We start from the raw sequence: 20,427 nt of genomic DNA, 5'->3' as shown, positions 1-20,427 counted from the left end.
GTAAATGAGTTTGATCGGTACTTCTGACGTCAAAGCACAGCATTCTGGCTTTGCCATCTTTGCCGATCCTTTCACCACCGACGTCTGCACTGCACCCCAGCACCTTCATAATAATAACAACAATAATAATACATTTTATTTCAAGTGCCTTTCAAGGAACTCAAGGACACTTTACAAAGACATAAAAACCAAAGACAATAATTAAAAGCTATACGATAAAGATAACAACAACAGGAATACAATAAAGACCAACAAAGACGTGTGATACAGTGAGGTTAGGATGTGAGAGAGTCTGCAGTTTAGAACAGATTTGTTTTGATTTTGGATGTGAAGATTTGGAGGGTGTCACAGTTTCTGATATCTGGGGGAAGTGAGTTCTAGAGCTGGGGAGCAGAGCAGCTGAAGGCTCTGGATGGAGGAGGAGGATCTGACAGAACAGGATGGAGGAGGAAGATCTGACGGAATGGGGAAAGAAAGATCTGAGGGAATGGGGAATGGAGGAGGAAGATCTGTACGGGAATGGGGAAGAAGATTCTGTATGGGAAATGGCGATGGAGGAGGATTCTGACGGAACAGGATGGAGGAGGAGGTCTAACGGAAACAGGATGGAGGAGGAGGATGCTGAGGGAACGGGATGGAGGAGGGAGGATTCTGAGGGAATGGGATGGAGGAGAAGGATGACAGGGAAATGGGATGGAGGAGGATGTTATTTTGAGGGAATGGGATGGAGTGTTGACAGAGATGAGGTTGGAAAGGTAAGGAGGAGGCGAGGTGATGATGGATTGAAGGAGAACAGGAGGATTTTGAACTGAATTCTTTGCTTAACTGGGAGCCAGTGGAGTTGTTGCAGGATGGGGGTGATATGGTGGTAGGAGGGGTTTGGGTTATGATATGGGCAGCAGGGGCTGTGGGACAAGCTGAAGTTTATGGAGTTAGGCTAAACAGAAGGGAGTTACAACAATCCAGGTGTGAGAGAGAAGAGGCTGTACATCAGGATGGAGGTGAGAGGGGGGCGGAGACGGTTTATATAAAGTAGATGAAAGTAAGCAGATCGGGTGATGTGTCAATGAGATGATAGTGTGCTATGGAGGATGACACCCAGATGGAGTTCATAGAGCTTCAAAGCAATCATAGACTGAGAGCAAAGCTCAAGGATGTTGGGAACCAGGACTTTTACATCTAATGCCCCGTGATTTGATGCCACAGCTTTGACATCATGCAGGCCGTGTCCTGTCCATGTTTGGGAGCACACATCTGTGTGAACAGATGTTTTCGATGATGAATCTAAACAAAAACAGCACAGATCACGCATCACTGATGAGAACCTGTTCTACGGATTGCCTCAGCACAAGATCTAAACCAGACATTGACATGCTGGCCACGCCAAGGACGATGTCAGAGATCCAGCCAGAAAATACATAAAACACTGCTGAACATAACAAGCCATAACTTCAAATATAGTGCCTTATGTAGTTACTACTTCACACCAGGAGACAGCGGACATCTGGACTTTCAATCAGAGTATAGTTTGTGGGCGTGCTTTCACTCAAAGTTTTGGAGTTTATACAGTCTGAAAACCGAGGAGACGAGACTCATTGTCAGAGCGTAACGGAGCGCAAGACGGCGCATTTTACACACTGTGCCAAATTATTAGGAAAGTAGGTTTATTTGGCCAAAACAGTCTTAGACATAAGTCTGGGCCTTCCCACTTTTAAATAGTCTTCTCCTATGCTAACTTTGTATTTGTCAGACTTCTTCTTCTTTTCCTTTCAGCTTTTCCCTTCAGGGGTCGCCACAGTGAATCAATTCCCTCCATCTAACCCTGTCTGCTGCATCTTCTTCTCTCACACCAACTACCTTCATGTCCTCTTTAACCACATCCATAAACCTCCTCTTTGGTCTTCCTCTAGGCCTCCTGCCTGGCAGTGGGAAACTCAGCATCCTTCTACCAATATATTCACTCTCTCTCCTCTGGACATGTCTGAACCATCTCAGTCTGGCCTCTCTGACTTTATCTCCAAAGCCTCTAACATGTGCTGTCCCTCTGATGTCCTCATTCCTGATCCTATCCATCCTGGTCACTCCCAAAGAGAACCTCAGCATCTTCAGTTCTGCTACCTCCAGCTCTGCCTCCTGTCTTTCCTCAGGGACACTGTCTCCAGACCAAACAACATGGCTGGTCTCACCACAGTTTTGTAAACCTTTCCTTTCATTTTAGCTGAAACTCTTCTATCACACATCACACTTTTCTCCAGCCGTTCCAGCCTGCCTTACACACTTCTTCTGGAGCGTTCTGACCTCTGGTCTCCTGGTGTGGTTTGGAAACATTACAGAAGATGATCTCGCTCAGCTGGCGCGGACTGTAAAAACTGCATCAAGAATCACTGGATCCCCTCTGCCTCAAATTGGTCAGCTGTTTGAAAAGCGCTGTAAGAAAAGGTCCTGAGCATTATGCAGGACCCCAGTCATCCTGCTCATGCTCTCTTCTCCTACCTGCCATCGGGGAGACGTCTGCGCTGCCTACAAACTAAGACCTGTAGCTCCAGAGACAGTTTTTATCCGAAGGCGGTGCAGCTCATGAACATTAGCCTGAAGAGGCGCTGATAACTTTTATTGTCTGTTGTTGGTGTTGTGTTTTTAAATTGTATTTATTATTTTTATTGTATTAACTTGCAGAGAGTGTGCCGAGGGCAAACCATTTTTCATTGCTTATGGTACTTTGTACCCTAATGTATATGACAATAAACTTGAAACTGAAACTGATGAGGAACCATGGAGCTAGATGAACACCTACAGGATGAGGAACCATGAAGATAGACGGACATCTACAGGATGAGGAGACCACATTAGTTCAGGTTTAACATCTGAGGAAATCTGGTATGTTTGTTAAAATAAAGAAATGTTTCCATGATTGTAACTGAGTCCTGCTGACAGAAGACCTCTCTGAGTTCTCCTTCATGATGTTCTGGTTCCTCAGAGCTGCAGGACATTAAAGTGAACCTCAGTAGGAGCAGAGTTCAACGTTTGAATGTTTCATCCTGATAGAAATGTTGCATCTCTGCTGGATCTCCGTGTTCATGAACATTAAACGTGATGTCCAGCGAGGAAATCCTGGTGAGACCCTCAGCGGGACACGACTGTGATCTGAAAAACAATGTGAGCAGCAGCGCTGGACAGACCTTCTGTGGTGGAAAACACAACATCCCACAGCTCCAAAGCCGCTAAGCTAATTAGCTGCTCTCAATCTAATGTGTGGAAGGCTGTGAGCTGCTCTGATGTCCTTCAGCCCGAGGTAATGGACAATAATTAGCATCATTGATTTTCTGCACTGTGGAGGGGCAGAGAGCCGTTAACAGCCCCAATGTGAGAGGGTGATGGGCAGATCAATCCTCAGAGGAAACCACCAGGAGAAAAACCCTGATGAAGGCTGTTATAGGCTATCACCGCCCAAATAATACAGAAAGACGAGTGTTTCCGAGAATAACTGGAGCAAAAAGACTTGAAATGGCAGGTAAAATAAAGAATAAACAGCACGACTCGGAGAATAAACCCTGATGAAGCTGTCAGAGGTTCTCACCACCCAAATAAAACAGAAAAACGACAGCTTCAGCCAAGACATGGAGAAAATAGACCTGAAATACCAGAAAGTACATACAAATACCAGAAAATATCAGCAAATATCAACAAATACCAGCTAATATAAAAAAATACCAGAAAATATCAGCAAATACCAGCAAATATCAGCAAATACCAGCAAATATCAGCAAACACCAACAAACAGAACCAGAACAGAGAACCAGGACAGAACACAGACAGAACCAGGACAGAGAACTGACAGCAGGAGGAACGTCACACCTCAAACTGACACTAATTTGATTTAACATAAGGAAGAATCAGAACCAAGTCCACCACATTCATCACAACACACAGTCAGCTTCACACGGACACACAACTCCTACTGTTCCACATAAACTCCGATCCAAACACCGGATCTCAAGCACAGTCAGAACAAAACCTACAAACTGATCCAGAACCACGAGAACTGCACCGACACAAAGATTACATTTCGAGTTTCCAGAGTTCTGACTGTGATGACCTGGTTCTAAAAGAAGAATCCAAAACCGTCAACATTGTATATTGGTTCTGTGTCTCGTCAGTCCTGAACGATCACATGAAGAACCATCTGAAGAACCAGCTAAAGAACCAGCAAGTCCCAAAACTGTTCACACTGTAGAAGTCGACTCAGAAGGAAACAACCTGTACAACTTTCAGGCTCCAGATTAAATCTTTGCAGCTTCGGGGTTGAGTCTTTGCAGCTTCAGGGTTGAGTCTTTGCAGCTTCAGGGTTGAGTCTTTGCAGCTTCAGGGTTGAGTCTTTGCAGCTTCAGGGTTAAATCTTTGCAGCTTCATGGCTGAATCTTTGCAGCTTCAGGGCTGAATCTTTGCAGCTTCAGGGTTGAGTCTTTGCAGCTTCAGGGCTGAATCTTTGCAGCTTCAGGGCTGAACCTTTGCAGCTTCAGATTAAATCTTTGCAGCTTCAGATTAAATCTTTGCAGCTTCAGGGTTGAATCTTTGCAGCTTCAAGTTGAATCTTTGCAGCTTCAAGTTGAATTTTTGGAGCTTCAGATTTCTGATAAACAGCAGCAGACTTTCAGACGTTGCTGAGAGGTATCTCAGAACATCTGGCTGCTGCTGGAACATTTAGGAAAAGCCTAAAGAGTTTAATGAATCAGCAGGAAAATAAACTGCTGAGTCACACCTAAAACACAGATCTACAGATATGAAATGTAGAGACAGAGGAGAACGTGGACGCTGACGGTATTTTTGTTTTTAACGTCCATATTATTGATCAAACTAAATGTTCTTAAATCCAGGTTTTATTGTTCTGTGTTCTTAAATCCAGTGTTCTGACTCTCTGGAGGATGGGGGTCTGTGTGGATTGTGGTTCTGATGAGTCATCGTGGTTCTGAGGAGTCATTCTCGGTCCATTTCCCATCAGACAGTCGGTGTTTTTCTTTGGCACCAGCTGCAGCTTTTATCCTGTTAATTGAATTTCCTCCATCAACACACTGAGATTCCTGCTGGGGCACCAGATGTCGATTTAAATAGAATAAACTGGGACACGTTTAGCTCTCAGTGGCCCGGTTCTGGCCAGAACATGAAGCTGTGAGGTTTCTCCAAAGTGTTCTACAAGCCAACTGTGATAAATGTCATCCGTGTTCTGACCCAGACGGTCAGTTAGGTTTCCTCTTAATCTCCTGGAGCTGAGCTGTTCCCGGGTCAGATAAGATACATGATGGGTCCGGTACCGTTACTATGGTTCCCAGGAACAGAATCCTGGATGTTCTTCTGTCAGTCCTGATCCACGATCCTTTGCAGCAGAAGGTCACAACATCATACAGCAGATTAGGGCTGGCCCGAATAGTGGTTTCTGGTCTCCAGATAGTCTGGCCCTATTAAAGACGAACATCCGAATATTCTTTCTGCCCTGTAACATCCCAGAGGAGTGGGGGGGATGTGGCGGAGACGGCCTGAATATTCGGATCCGTTCGTCTGGTCTCCCAAGTCCAAATTTTGCCTTCGTTTTGTCTTCAGTTAACCTGAAGAATTCCCAAACAGCGGAGGTCTTCAGTATCTTGTCTTGTGTTTATAATAATAATAATGGTTACATTTATATAGCGCTTTTCAAGACACCCAAAGCGCTTTACAATGAATCCATCATTATTCATTTGCTCACACACTCTCACTCTGGTGGTGGTAAGCTACATTTGTAGCCACAGCTGCCCTGGGGCAGACTGACGGAAGCATGGCTGCCAATCCGCGCCTACGGCCCCTCTGACCACCACCAACATTCACACACATTCATACACCAGTGTGAGAGCAACACTGGAGGCAAGGTGGGTTAAGTGTCTTGCCCAAGGACACAACAGCACATGACTAGGCGAGAGCAGGAATCGAACCACCGACTCTTCGATCATTGGATGACCCACTCTACCACCTGAGCCACAGCCGCCCCTTTATGTGAAGCGAAGTGAAGCGTGACTTCAGAGTCGGCAGCCACCCGGCTATTCGGGTGGTGGTAGCAAACACGAATGGAGGAGTCGAGATGAGCCGAACACAACGGGATGAGCCGAAGGTGAAGAGACGAGCTCCGAATATTCCTATTTTCATCTGGGGGGAGGAGGGGGTGATCACACAGACATACTGTACGTGTATATGTCATAGACATATGTGTATATGTTTATGTGATCACACGACGGGATGAGCCGATATGAGCCGAAGTTGGCTGAAGGTGGAGGGAAGACAGTAACGCTGAATATTCATTCCGCCCGGTAATGTCCGAACGGGGGTGGGGGGGTGGGAATATTCGGATACCAAAATTAATATCCGGATACCGCCGTAGCAAACGAATATTCAGATATTCGGGTCCAGCCCTACAGCAGACAGATTCTCTGCAGACTGAATCACAATCACTGATCCATTTTCTGCTGGTCCATCAGGTCCGTTTTCCCCTCAATTACTTTCAGCCACACAAAGAAAATCTTTAGTTTAGAGAAACTATCAAATTCTGATCCACCAAACCTGGAGAAACCTGGTTTCCATTGGACAGGAAGGTACAAATCTGAGCAGAAATTGAAGCCAAAAATAAAGTAACACAACCAGTACAAAAACAGCTTCAGTTACTTCCACTACTTTAGTTGCCATCACGGCTTTAGCTACTCTCGTTACTTTAGTTACTCTTGTGGCTTTAGTTACTCACCTTCTTCAGTTACTCTACTGATTCAGTTTAGCAGCAACAACCAACAGCTGATCTGAATAAATGTAATCCGATTACTGCTGCAGTGATGGATCGATACAGTTCTGATAATCGATCTATCGGTTTGACTATTAAAAACACAACTAGAAACTTTGACCCATACCTGATCTGTTAGAACCAGCTGATGGATTGATCCACAGATTGATCCATACGGGAAGAAATGATCAATAGCTGCAGTTCTGATCAGCTCATTGATCTCCCGCTAGTTTCTGGGTCATTGGGTTCTGGTTCTGACAGCTGATGGTTCTACTGAGGTTCTGGATAAAACAGCCATCAGGACAAGAAAACATTCCATAGATATTATTTATAGAACAAGAACTGGAACCAGCATCTCCACCAGCAACAAACCAACCGGAAGAGAGCTGCAGGACTGACGTACTGGGAACCAGTTCAGAACCAGTCTCACTGGTAACAACCAGTCTAACCAGTATAACCCCTAAGAACCAGTCTAAGAAACAGCCTGGTGCTCAGAAAAAAACCTGAAACTGAACACCTCAAAGACAAAGGAGGTCATCCTGGACTTCAGGAGGAACAGAACCAACAGGTTCCTGGGAGTCCAGACCTCTGATGTCCTCTCCTGGACAGACAACATCATGGCTGTGATCACGAAGAACCACCTGGACAGGAAGCTGCTGCTGGCCTTCCACCACTCATCCATAGAGAACCTGCTGTTTAACCTGAGGCAGACAGAGAGGCTGTCCTCTCCTCCCTCATAGACGTCTACTCCTCCTGGTGCCTCAGCAGAGCTCAGAACATCACCAAGGACAGTTCACATCCCGGTTCTCAGCTTTGTGATCTGTTGTTCTCTGGAAGGCGCTACAGATACATTAAAGCGAGGACAAACAGACTAAAAACAGCTTCTATCTGAGAGCCATCACCACCCTGAACCCTCATGTCACACCCAGACAACGATACGATGTAGAACATGGCTGGGTGATATGACCAAAATTTTATATCCTGATATAGCTTATTTTATATCCCGATACGATATACATCACGATATAGCATATTTTTGGTAAATTCAATGAATGAATGGGACCGGGCAGCGGCATACCTTACAGAGCACGGTAGTCTGATCCTTGTCGGTCTTTTTAAATCCAAACCACCGCCATATGACAGAAGTTTCCCCTCTTTTAGGTACAAGCTCATCAGTTTGAGCTGGTTGTTCGTCATCTTGTTGTTTAGATTGTTCTTCTGAGTCGAGTCCACCGTCTTCCTCCATAGCTGTTTATGTTTTAGCCGTGTGTTGCCAACTCCTCAGTAAGGAAAGTCGCTGTTGGCTGTCCTAAAAGTCGCTAGAAGTCGCTAAATGATGTCATCTCCTAATTTGCATATTTCACAGTTTGCATGTAATTGTAATCAACGTTGTAGGAGAGAGGAATAACGTTGTGGAAGAGACCAAAAAGTGAGTATAAAACACCCAAAATATGTTTTTGAACTAGAGGCTAAATGCTGTGGTTTATTTTAGTATGACAGTGAAGAAACATTTTCATTTATATTCCGCTCCGTAAGTCTGGATGGGATCTGTAGTGACTTTGCACATGCGCGATTCATCTGCCGTCTGGCCGTGGAGTGATGTGGGTCTAGGGTTAGCTTTAGGGTTAGGGTCTAATCAGACACTGGGTCTGCTGTGGGGTTACTGGACTGACAGCCTGTGCTCTGGGAGGGGGAGAAGCTCACAGCAGCACCTGCTGCTGGTTGAGGACAGTAGCTGCAGAATGATCCCAGTTTTCCTGTCAGTCTCCAAAACGGCAGAAAAAGTCGCTAAATTTGTCGCTAGTCGCTTTTGACAAAAAAAGTCGCTAGGACGCTTTAGAAAGTCGCTAGATTTAGCGAGGAAGTCGCTAAGTTTGCAACACTGCCGCGTGCCTGGGCTTGCCGTAAGGCACGTCGGTGACGTAAAATACTGCCGTAAAGTGTGTTTTGCAACACTGTGATATAATCGATAGGATCTTCACATAAAACAATAGACATTTTCTATCGTCCAGACGATATGTATCGTTATATCGCCCAGCCCTAATGTAGAATATGGAATAAACATCACTGCCTCATTCACTCTGATATATTCACCCTGTCATTTATACTGTTTGTCTGTGAACAGACTGTTTGCACCATCTTTAAGATTTCTTTGCACTGAATAGAAGTTCTCCAATCTCATAATACATGTATAATGACAATAAAGCACATTCTAATCTATTCTATTCTAACCGGTAACAACCAGTCTAACCGGTGAGAACTGGTCTAACCATTGGGAGCCAGTCTAACCAGTGTAATCAGTCACAAGGACTCACCCCTGCCGGTCTCCATCCACCAGGATCCGGACAAGGATTCCGGTGACGGCCACCAGGATGGGGTAGTGGTCGACGCTCTCCAGACCTGCAGAAGAACAGAAGATCAAACCGGACCTGAATCCAGTCCAGGAAGACGTTCTGATGGAACCAGATTTAAAGACGGAGCAACATTTGATCAGCAGAAACACGTGGAATGTGATCTAACCCTAACCCCAATAAGAGAACGTGGTAGAAACCATTAATAACAGAACGTGGTAGAAACAGGAAGGATCCATTCTGACATCTAATACATTTAATATATAAAGGTTAATAAAGGTCAGGTTCTCCAGAACTGAACTCTTATTTTTAACCAGGGTTACATTAACAATGAAGAACATCTAGAGTTCTATTAAAGACCTTCATTAGAAACACAAATGGGTTCACAGGGTAAAGGTTCAGTTGTTACCCTATAACAACTGGAAGCATGTTGTTGTGTGGATTTGTGTAGTGGTTGTGTAGAGGTAGTGTGTAGTTCCGTGTAGTTGTGTAGTTATGTGTAGTTGCGTGTAAGTCGTGTGTCGTTGTGTAGTAGCTGTGTACAGTTGTGTAGTAGTTGTGTAGTTGTGTGTACAGTTGTGTAGTAGGTGTGTGTACAGTTGTGTGTAGTAGTTGCGTAGTTGTGTGTAGTAGTTGTGTAGTTGTGTGTAGTAGTTGTGTAGTAGTAGTGTGTAGTAGTGTAGTAATTGTGTAGTAGTTATGTGTAGTAGTTGTGTAGTAGTGTAGTAGTTGCATAGTAGTTGAGTAGTAGCTGTGTCGTAGTTGTGTGTAGTAGTTGTGTAGTTGTTGTGTGTAGTAATTGTGTAGTTGTGTGTAGTAGTTGTGTAGTTTTGTAGTAGTAGTGTGTAGTAGTGTAGTAATTGTGTAGTAGTTATGTGTAGAAGTTGTGTAGTAGTGTAGTAGTTGCATAGTAGTTGAGTAGTAGCTGTGTCGTAGTTGTGTGTAGTAGTTGTGTAGTTGTTGTGTGTAGTAATTGTGTAGTAGTTGTGTACCTGGCAGTCGCAGGTTGACGACTCGGTCAAACAGGTTTTTCTCGGCTGTGACTCGATTCAACACCTGATTCAGCAGCTGCAACAATAACATTATTGATTAGAATTATTGATTAAAAAACTGATTATTCATTACAATTATCGATTATAATTATTTGTTATTGACAACTGATTGACTAGAACAGGGGTCGGCAACCCGCGGCTCTTTCAGCCCTCTGTTGTGGCTCCCTGTCACTTTGGAAAATAAATTGTTCTGCCTTTCAGGCGCGTTTCAATGCATTTTAATATAGAGAGTTTTATTGTGAAATTACCGCTCTTATTTTGATGTGTCACTCCACAGGATGTGCTGTGCCTGTGACATGAGAGTGCAAAGCTGATGCAGAGAGACAACACGGAGCTCCGATTCCCACACGTTTCATGCCTTTTTTGTTTTACTCCTGGAGAAGCAACGCCTGTAGTTTCACATCGTTTTGTACTCAAGAATGGCAAGCCTGTATATTAAAGCTCCACTCCAAGAAAGACACGTCTTTGAGTCAAAAGTACTCATGATAGGGTAATACACGTTACTCACAAGAATACGGCTCGATGTCCAGGCAGCAGGTCAGAGAGTCAGAGGAGTGTCGTCTTGGAAAAATAGGGCAGCGACTTACCGGAGAAAAGTTATTAGCTTAAGATAAATAGATTTTACAAGTTAAATAGACATTCGCAAAATATTGATTTCCAGCTAACATTACGTAACATATGAGGTCCAGGAGCAAAAATGACATTAACCAAGTAAGATAAATATTAGTGGAAGGACACAATTAAAAAAATGAATCTATCTAATTAGAGGCTGATTAACAAGGGCATAGAGGTAAAAAAGCTATATATGCAGTGTTGTCTTCATTTTAAATGCCAAAAGGATTTTGCGGCTCCCAGTGTTTTCTTTTCTGTGGGAAACGGGTCGAAATGGCTCTTTGAGTGTTAAAGGTTGCCGACCCCTGGTCTAGAATCATTGATTGTAAATATTGATAATTAATCAGTGAAACCTGTTCTATACAGAAGTAATCTGAGTATTGATATCAGTTCTATCCAGTTTACACTAAAACAATAAATGAAGAAGTAATCTGTAAAATCTCATTTATCTGTAATAAATCTTTAATTTAAAATTATTCTGAGGAAAATTCACAGAAAAACACCTTAAATTTTTCAGCTCTAAAGCTTCTGTTTGTAGGATGTGAGTCAGTCAGTGTACTATAAGGAACACTAATAAACTGAAGGTTCTTCAGGTAGAACATCATTTTATTCCTATTCTACTGGATGGAGATCTGGTGACTGTGGAGGCTGTTGGAGTACAGAGAACTCATTGTCATGTTCAAGAAACCGGTTTGAGATGATCTGTGCTTTGTGACGTGGAGCATTATCCTGCTGGAAATTGTATCAGAAGATGGTCCACTGTGGTCATTATGGGATGGAGATGGTCAGCAACAATACTCAGGTAGGCTGTGGAGATTAAACCATGATCAGTTGGTACTAAGAAGATATCCCAGGGACCATTACACCACCAGCAGCAGTCTGAACCGTTGACACTAGGCAGGATGGATCCATACTTTATAGTGTTTATTCTGACCACCTGAATGTTGCAGCTAGTTCATGCTTTTGTTACTTCCAGGCTTGACTATTGTAATTCCTTATAATCAGGTTGTCCCAATAGTTCTCTGAAACATCTTCAGTTGATCTAAAACGTTGCGGCCAGAGTACTGATGGGAGTTAAAGAGAGATCATATTTCTCCTAAACTGGTTTCTCTTCATTGGCTTTCTGTTAAATCCAGAATAGAATTTAAAATCCTTCTTCTGACATATAAAGCTCTTAATAACCGATCTCCATCATATGGTAAATGGTCTGTATTTATATAGCGCTTTACTATACCTGCAAGGTACCCAAAGCGCTTTACATGATACGTCACAGTCACACATTCACACACTGATGGCGGAAGCTTCCATGCAAGGCTCTAACCACGACCCATCAGGAGCAATTAGGGGTTAGGTGTCTTGCTCAGGGACACCTCGACATGAGCACGACGGGCCGAGGATCGAACCGGCAACCTTCCGGTTGCAAGACGGCCACTCTACCCACTGAGCCATGCCACCCACTTAATATCTTAAAGACCTGATAGTACCATATTATCCTAGTAGAACTCTTCGCTCTCAAACTGCAGGCTTATTTGTTGTTCCTAGAGTTTCTAAAAGTAGAATGGGAGGCAGAGCCTTCAGTTATCAGCTCCTCTCCTGTGGAACCTGCTCCCAGTTTGGTTTGAGAGGCAGACACCCTCTCTATTTTTAAGACCAGGCTTAAAACCTTCTTTTTTGACAGATCTTACAGTTAGGGCTGACTGGGTGATCCTGAGGGGGTCAGCTGGAGTCTTGCTCTTGGACGTCCCTTAGTTCTGCCCCTAGTTCTGCGCTATAGGCTGAGGCTGCTGGGAGACCTCTCTGGATGCACTGAGCCCTTCTCTATCTTAATTGAATTGAATTGAAATGGAGACTTGTCAGACCAGGAAACATTTTTCCATCTTCTGTTGTCCAGTGTTGGTGAGTCTGTGTGAATTGTAGTCTCAGTTTCCTGTTCTTAGCTGACAGGAACCCAGTGAGGTCTTCTGCCACTGTAGAACATGTCCTTCAAGGTTATTGTCCTTCAGAGACGGTATTCTGCATTCCTTGGTTGGAACCAGTGGTTCTTTGAGTTCCTGGTGTCCTATCATCTCCAATCAGTCTGTCCATTCTCCTCTGACCTTCACATCTACCAGCTGCTCTCCAGATGTTTCCTCTTTTTCTCTGGAAACCCTGGAGATGGTTGTTGGAGGAATTCTCAGTAGATCAGCAGTTTGTGAAATACTCCAACAACCATGCCGCATTCAAAGTCTTAAATCCTCATCCTTCTCCATTCTGATGCTTAGTCTGAACTTAAGCAGGTTGTCTTCAACACGCCTACGTGAATAAATGAGCTGATCTGCTGCCGTGTGATTGGCCATTTAGATAACCAACTGAACAGGTGTTCCTAATAAAGTGGCAGGTGAGTCTACATACAGACTGCTGCACAGCTCTGTGGTGGAGGTGGTGGAGATCTACATCTACTGTCAGTCAGATCTCTGATCAAATGAGCAGCTCAACAGCATGAAGGTTCTATCAGCTCAATAATAATGATCCTGTTTATCAGGAAGGAAGGTGTTGGTTCTGAATGTATAGATAGATCACCGAAATATACCAAAAAAAAAAAAACACGAGATATGTAAATCAACATGTCTCCTTTTCTCCTAGAACTGCAACCATAAACGCTAGAACTGCTACCATAAAAACTAAAACTGCTACCTTAAATAATAGGACTTCTACCATAAATACTCGAGCTGCTACCATAAAACTAAAACTTCTCCCATAAATACTAAAACTGATACCTTAAATATTAGAACTTGTACCTTAATTACTAAAACTGCTACCTTAAGTACGAGAACTGCTTCCTTAAATATTAGAACTTCTACCTTAAATATTAGAACTTCTACCTTAAATACACTGTTCAAAAAAATTTAAGGAACACTTTGGAAACACATCGCATTTCACTATGGGGAAAAACAAACTGGATATTTACATTGATATGGACTGGATAATGTGTTAGAAATGAAAAGTCCCACATTGTTTGATGGAATGAAAATGATCAACCCCCCAGGAGGGCTAAATTCAAGACACCCCAAAATCCAAGTGAAAAACTGATGTAGCAGGCTGGTCCATCTTTCTGAAATTCCTTGGCAGCAGCTCAGAATGGTATTCAGTAGTTTGTACGGCCTCCATGTGCTTGTATGCAGACTGACGATGTCAGGACAAGCTCTGAATGAGACGATGGATGGTGTCCTGGGGTATCTCCTCCCAGAACTGGACCAGGGCATCACTGAGCTCCTGGACAGTCTGAGGAGCAACCTGATGGTGTCTGATGGAACAAAACATAATGTTCCAAAGGTGTTCTATTGGATTCAGGTCAGGTGAGCGTGGGGGCCAGCTAATGGTATCAGTTCCTTCATCCTCCAGGAACTGCATGACTTCCCTTACCGCATAAGACTGGGCATTGTCGTGGACCAGAAGGAATCCAGGACCACTGCACCAATGTAGGGTCTGACAATGGGTCAAAGGATTTCATCCTGATACCTAAAGGCAGTCAGAATGCCATTGTCCAGCCTGTAGAGGTCTGTGCGTCCCTCCATGGATATGCCTCCCCACACCATCACTGACCCACCACCAAACCGGTCACACTGAACAATGTTACAGGCAGCATAACGTTCTCCACGGCTTCTCCAGACCCTTTCATGCCTGTCACATGTGCTCAGGGTGAACCTGCTCTCATCTGTGAAAAGCACAGGGCACCAGTGGTGGACCTGCAGATTCCTGTGTTCTATGGCAAATGCCAGCCGAGCTCCACGGTGCCGGTCAACGAGCACAGCGGGCACTAGAGGACGCTGGGCCCTCAGACCACTCTCATCTCTTTCTGATTGTTTGGTCAGAGACATTCACACCAGTGGTCTGCTGGAGGTCATTTTGTAGAGCTGTTGCAGTGCTCATCCTGGTCCTCCTTACACAAAGGAGCAGATACCTGTCCTGCTGATGGGTTGAGGACCTTCTACAGTCCTGTCCAGCTCTCCCAGACTAACTGTCTGTCTCCTGGAATCTCCTCCATGCTCTTGAGAATGTGCTGGGAGACACAGCAAACCTTCTGGTGATGGCACACATTGATGTTTCATCCTGGAGGAGTTGGACTGTCTGTGGAACCTCTGTAGGGTCCAGGTATCGCCTCATGCTACCAGAAGTGACTCTGACCCTAGCCAAATGCAAAACTAGTGAAAAACAGTCAGAAAACATTAAGAAGGAAAAAACATCAGTGGCCTTCACCTGTAAACTCATTCCTGTTTTGGGGGGTGTCTCATTGTTACCCCTCTAGTGCATCTGTTGTTAATTTTATGAACACCAAAGCAGCTGAAACTGACTAAAAACCTCCTCAGTTACTTACTGACCAGATCAGTATCCCACATGTTTCACTGATTTGATGAAATACTTAGATTAAAAAGTGTTCCTTTAATTTTTTTGAGCAGTGTATTAGAACTGCTGCCTTAAATATTAGAACTGCTACCTTAAATAACCTTTGTTTACCTGAGCGAGTCGTCGCAGTAGCAGCTCTGCAGAAGGACGGGACCAGTCCAGAAAGATCTCTGGTACCAGAGTGACGGTCATCTCCAGAACCCGCAGCAGGCTGACGGACAGGTCGAAGCAGGTCGCGCACACCTGGACAAGAGAAGGACAGGAGAGCAGCAGGTTCACCTGCCAGATAACACATCCTTTCATAGAGACGTAAAACTACCAAAATGACACCTAATATCAGAGTTGCTGGAGGCGGAGTCAACTTCAACTGCCCCTGCCCCTTTGCCCCACAGAGGTGTATTCAGGTGAACTGGACAGTGCACTGACATGGTGTCGGGGTAATAGATCGACAGGTGGAGGTAGTGGGGTAATAGATCGACAGGTGGAGGTACTGGGGTAATAGATCGACAGGTGGAGGTACTGGGGTAATAGATCCACAGGTGGAGGTACTGGGGTAACAGATCCACAGGTGGAGGTACTGGGGTAACAGATCCACAGGTGGAGGTACTGGGGTAACAGATCCACAGGTGGAGGTACTGGGGTAACAGATCCACAGGTGGAGGTACTGGGGTAATAGATCCACAGGTGGAGGTACTGGGGTAATAGATCCACAGGTGGAGGTACTGGGGTAATAGATCCACAGGTGGAGGTACTGGGGTAATAGATCCACAGGTGGAGGTGTCAAGAAGCTACATCAGACTAAACCAGACTACAAAGTCACAGCAACCTTGTTTGGGAAAATGAAGAAGCTGGTTAAACTTATGTAAATTTGTAATTTACATATTTACACTGTAAATTTTCCAGCTGTGAGATTAATAAAGGTTTAATCTATCTATCTATCTATCTATAGGCTGGTATAGACTGGTCAAACTGGTTAGACCTGTTATAGACTAGTTGTAGATTGGTTATAGACTGGCATAGACTGGCAGACTGGTTAAATGTGTTTCTACCTTGAGCTGACGAGTGTCTACGAAGTTCCTCTCTGGACGTTCTGCCGCCTGCTGGATCTGAGAGGAAGAACATGACCAAACAAAGAGTTACATTAATAATTACCTAAAATAGTGATTCCAGTTCGTCTGACCGATGATTTATTCATTTATATTTTACTTCCTGAGACACAGCAAAAGCACTTCTTGAAACATTACATTAGCAGCTCACGCTAATTGCTAACGTTTAGCGTCTAAACATCTTCACTGGTCCATTTTTTCAGCTCAAGAACTAACGATCACCTCCTGGATCATGCCGATGAACTCGGAGAAGGCCCAGTTGAGCTGGTTCAGGACGCTGTTGAGGAATGAGGCAGCCATGTCCTTGTCCAGGCTCAGCAGCTCAGCCATGTGCCTCTGCAGCAGCAGTGACGGACAGGGCTCTGAACCAATCAGAAGATAGAACAGGTCAGTAGGAGTCCAGACTTCCTAAAACTGTTTGAGATGGTGATCGGTCAGAACACTGGAAGGTGGTTGTGAGGAACCACGATGGAGGGAACCTAAAAAAAAAATCTTGTTGACTGCAGAGAGAACATGCAGCAGAGCAAAGCAGGAGGTCCAGTTTATCATGGAACACTGCTGCTGGTGTTAGGCATAGGATAGGGCTAGATTTAAAGGTGTGATCGGGGCTAGATTTAAAGGTGTGATCGGGGCTAGATTTAAAGGTGTGATCGGGGCTAGATTTAAAGGTGTGATCAGAGCTAGATTTAAAGGTGTGATCGGGGCTAGATTTAAAGGTGTGATCGGGGCTAGATTTAAAGGTGTGATCGGGGCTAGATTTAAAGGTGTGATCGGGGCTAGATTTAAAGGTGTGATCGGGGCTAGATTTAAAGGTGTGATCGGGGCTAGATTTAAAGGTGTGATCAGGGCTAGATTTAAAGGTGTGATCAGAGCTAGATTTAAAGGTGTGATCAGGGCTAGATTTAAAGGTGTGATCAGGGCTAGATTTAAAGGTGTGATCAGGGCTAGATTTAAAGGTGTGATCAGGGCTAGATTTAAAGGTGTGATCAGAGCTAGATTTAAAGGTGTGATCAGGGCTAGATTTAAAGGTGTGATCGGGGCTAGATTTAAAGGTGTGATCAGAGCTAGATTTAAAGGTGTGATCAGAGCTAGATTTAAAGGTGTGATCAGGGCTGGATTTAAAGGTGTGATCGGGGCTAGATTTAAAGGTGTGATCAGAGCTAGATTTAAAGGTGTGATCAGAGCTAGATTTAAAGGTGTGATCAGAGCTAGATTTAAAGGTGTGATCAGGGCTGGATTTAAAGGTGTGATCAGAGCTAGATTTAAAGGTGTGATCAGAGCTAGATTTAAAGGTGTGATCAGGGCTAGATTTAAAGGTGTGATCAGAGCTAGATTTAAAGGTGTGATCGGGGCTAGATTTAAAGGTGTGATCGGGGCTAGATTTAAAGGTGTGATCGGGGCTAGATTTAAAGGTGTGATCAGAGCTAGATTTAAAGGTGTGATCAGGGCTAGATTTAAAGGTGTGATCAGAGCTAGATTTAAAGGTGTGATCAGGGCTAGATTTAAAGGTGTGATCAGGGCTAGATTTAAAGGTGTGATCGGGGCTAGATTTAAAGGTGTGATCGGGGCTAGATTTAAAGGTGTGATCAGAGCTAGATTTAAAGGTGTGATCAGGGTGAGACTGAAGAGGATGAGGAGGCAGTAAGGGTTTGGAGGATGAACAGTCAGTCCACATTACTCTGTTCTGGTCCAGTCCGATCCAATAGAAGCCTGGTTCTTTCTGTCTATTGCATCACGGTTGTACAGGAGAAGCATGAAGATACAGGGTGACCCAAAAGTTTGGAAACAAAGTTTAACTGCAGTGTCTATTTCAGTTGGGGGTGCATGAATTCACTTATTTTACCCATTTTTGTTATAGCATAATAACTTAAAAGCATAGTATTTGCCGAGTGCAATAACTCTGAAGAAAATGAATAGAAGCATAAGGTCCAGGTTTGCTGGAGCAGAACTTCTAAATGCAGGCCATCAGTGTCAGATTTAAAACTCTTGATGGTAAAGTATCTGACAGTTTTTATTTTTTAAACATCCAAAAGTACTATGAGGCAACATTTACTGTCCAGTTTGAGGAACCTTCATAAGCATGAATGAAGATACATTCCAGAAGATACCAGTGTAACCAGGTGGTGGAAACGTTCACGTCTTTGTAGAAGAAACAAACATGAACATGTGGAAATATGTTTGTTTTACACTAATCTGATACTCTTCTGAATATATCTGTGGTACTGATTTATTGAAATAACATTATATTATTTGGATTATAGACTTTTCATTTGTTTCCAAACTTTTGGGTCACCCTGTATATATTCAAAGAGTTGAACTGAAAATACCATTCTTCATGAAAGCAGTGTTATTAATTAGTAAATGATCGACCGATAAGTCATTGATCGGCATGGACATTAGTTCTGTCTGATGTTTCAGTCCACAGACTCCTGGTTTGTTCTGCTCCATCTGGTACTGTGATGCAGGAACCTTGTTCTAGTAGATTCCAGTTCATCTTTAACATGAGTGCTGGTTGGAGGTCATTAATCTCCTCATTAGTCTTTGTCATGGTGCCCATTGCTGCTAAACTCCCACAATGCTCTCTGCTTTAACTGTAGTGTGTGTGACGCCTCCTCTGGTCTCTACAGGATTAAACATAAAACTGTAAAAACAAAGAATTATCCTAAACTATCAGATGGTCTTTATGACAAGCTGTTCTGTCTAAATAAACCAAATTGAGTTTATAATCATCATCATCTCTCACTGTATTCTAGACACTGTATTAAAATTATCTAAAAGTAAAACAGTGTCCAGCAGTGAATGGACCGTTTTCAGGTGAACTGCAGGCAGTGTTTCCACAGACCAGGGAGGAGACCAAGATGGAAAATAATTAAAATATAATCAGCTAAATATCTGCATAAAGTGGACAAAACGTGTTCCAGTGTTGATAACATCTGTGGACACGAGAAGACATGTTGGACATGATGATGCCAGGTTTGTTTTAAAATTTGAGTGAAATATATAATCAAATATATGTTTCTTTTGGTGATTTCCGTCATTCGGAGTCAGAGAGACAGAAGTCAGTTCTCTCTGCTTCTTCATGACGTTGTGGTTCCTCACAGTTGCAGGACTTAGAAATGAGAGGAGTTCTGAGGGTTAAGAGCTGTACCTCCAACATGAAAACATCTGAAACACAGATCAGTGACTGATGTGTTGAAAGTGAACGGAATTCGCCCTGAGATCATTTACTGGTATGAAGGTTGGACTGAATGTCATCCACAGTGAAGGGGAAGCAAAGAGTAAAAATAAACCAGAAGAGCAACAGCAGAACACAAAGTGGGAAAGGTGAAATGAAAAACTTACTTTGGAAACTAGCAATGGACAGATCTCCTGAACAGCATGCAAATGGAAGCACACAGTCATCATGCAGGACAGAAACACAAACATGCTGACAGAAAGGGAACCCCTGAAGGGACGTTCTGGATGAGCTTCGTAGCATCGACCGACCAGCTGTTCCTTCAGGAAGTGTTGGCGATCACTCTTTTATGTCAGCTGTTGTCAGCCATGATCCATGTGGCCAAAAAAGGTTTTTATCAGTAGTTTCTATAGTGCGCTAGAAATGATTGGTGCTAATAAGTGACTGCACAAAGAAATCAAAATGTTCTTTGGAATCTGTTCAGACAATGCAATACTCCGCACTGCAGCCAGTTGGAAATATGAGATCTGGGATCCTTGCAGACATTTCCTGGTCCCCTCCCTAATCTCCAAAGGAAGAAGGATCCTAACAAGATGTTGAGCCACCTCACTACCACTGATCCTTTAAAGCAGCAAAGTCTCTATTTTGAGTTTCTCACCTTCTGTAAGGCTAGGTCCGGAAAACCTACGGAGGAAATTAATTTCAGCTGCATGTGTCTGATTCTTTGGACCATTAACTAGAGTTGAGGACCACAGGTGGAGGTTGGAACCAAGATCCAACACCCACCAGAGTCCAACACCGACCAGAGTCCAACACAGCAGCAGATAATCCTGAGACCTTCATTAGTTTGATCTTGTTAAACAGTTTGGGCGAATGAGCAGCTGGTTAGCTGTTGATAACAGTGATTTCTGTCATTTCATCTGCTGTTCCTGCTGAACTGCGTTGTGTTTTACGT

At 43.7% G+C, this 20,427-nt stretch overlaps 1 protein-coding gene across 1 annotated transcript in view; it reads right to left on the bottom strand.

Moving 5' to 3' along the window:
• Nucleotides 1–9,104: 9,104 nt before the first annotated feature.
• LOC110966937 (E3 ubiquitin-protein ligase RNF123-like) overlaps nt 9,105–20,427 on the bottom strand; it is a 67,495-nt gene continuing 56,172 nt past the window's right edge. The window contains exons 32-36 of the mRNA XM_051947768.1: nt 16,520–16,659; nt 16,241–16,297; nt 15,303–15,434; nt 10,137–10,212; nt 9,105–9,193 (exon numbers count right to left, since the gene is read on the bottom strand). Coding sequence (XP_051803728.1) covers nt 9,105–9,193; nt 10,137–10,212; nt 15,303–15,434; nt 16,241–16,297; nt 16,520–16,659 — 494 coding nt within the window. The remainder of the gene's footprint in view (nt 9,194–10,136; nt 10,213–15,302; nt 15,435–16,240; nt 16,298–16,519; nt 16,660–20,427) is intronic.

The sequence above is a fragment of the Acanthochromis polyacanthus genome, chromosome 5 (assembly GCF_021347895.1).
Source record: "Acanthochromis polyacanthus isolate Apoly-LR-REF ecotype Palm Island chromosome 5, KAUST_Apoly_ChrSc, whole genome shotgun sequence".
Taxonomy (NCBI): Eukaryota; Metazoa; Chordata; class Actinopteri; family Pomacentridae; genus Acanthochromis; species Acanthochromis polyacanthus.
This window is presented reverse-complemented; position numbering and strand designations above follow the sequence as displayed.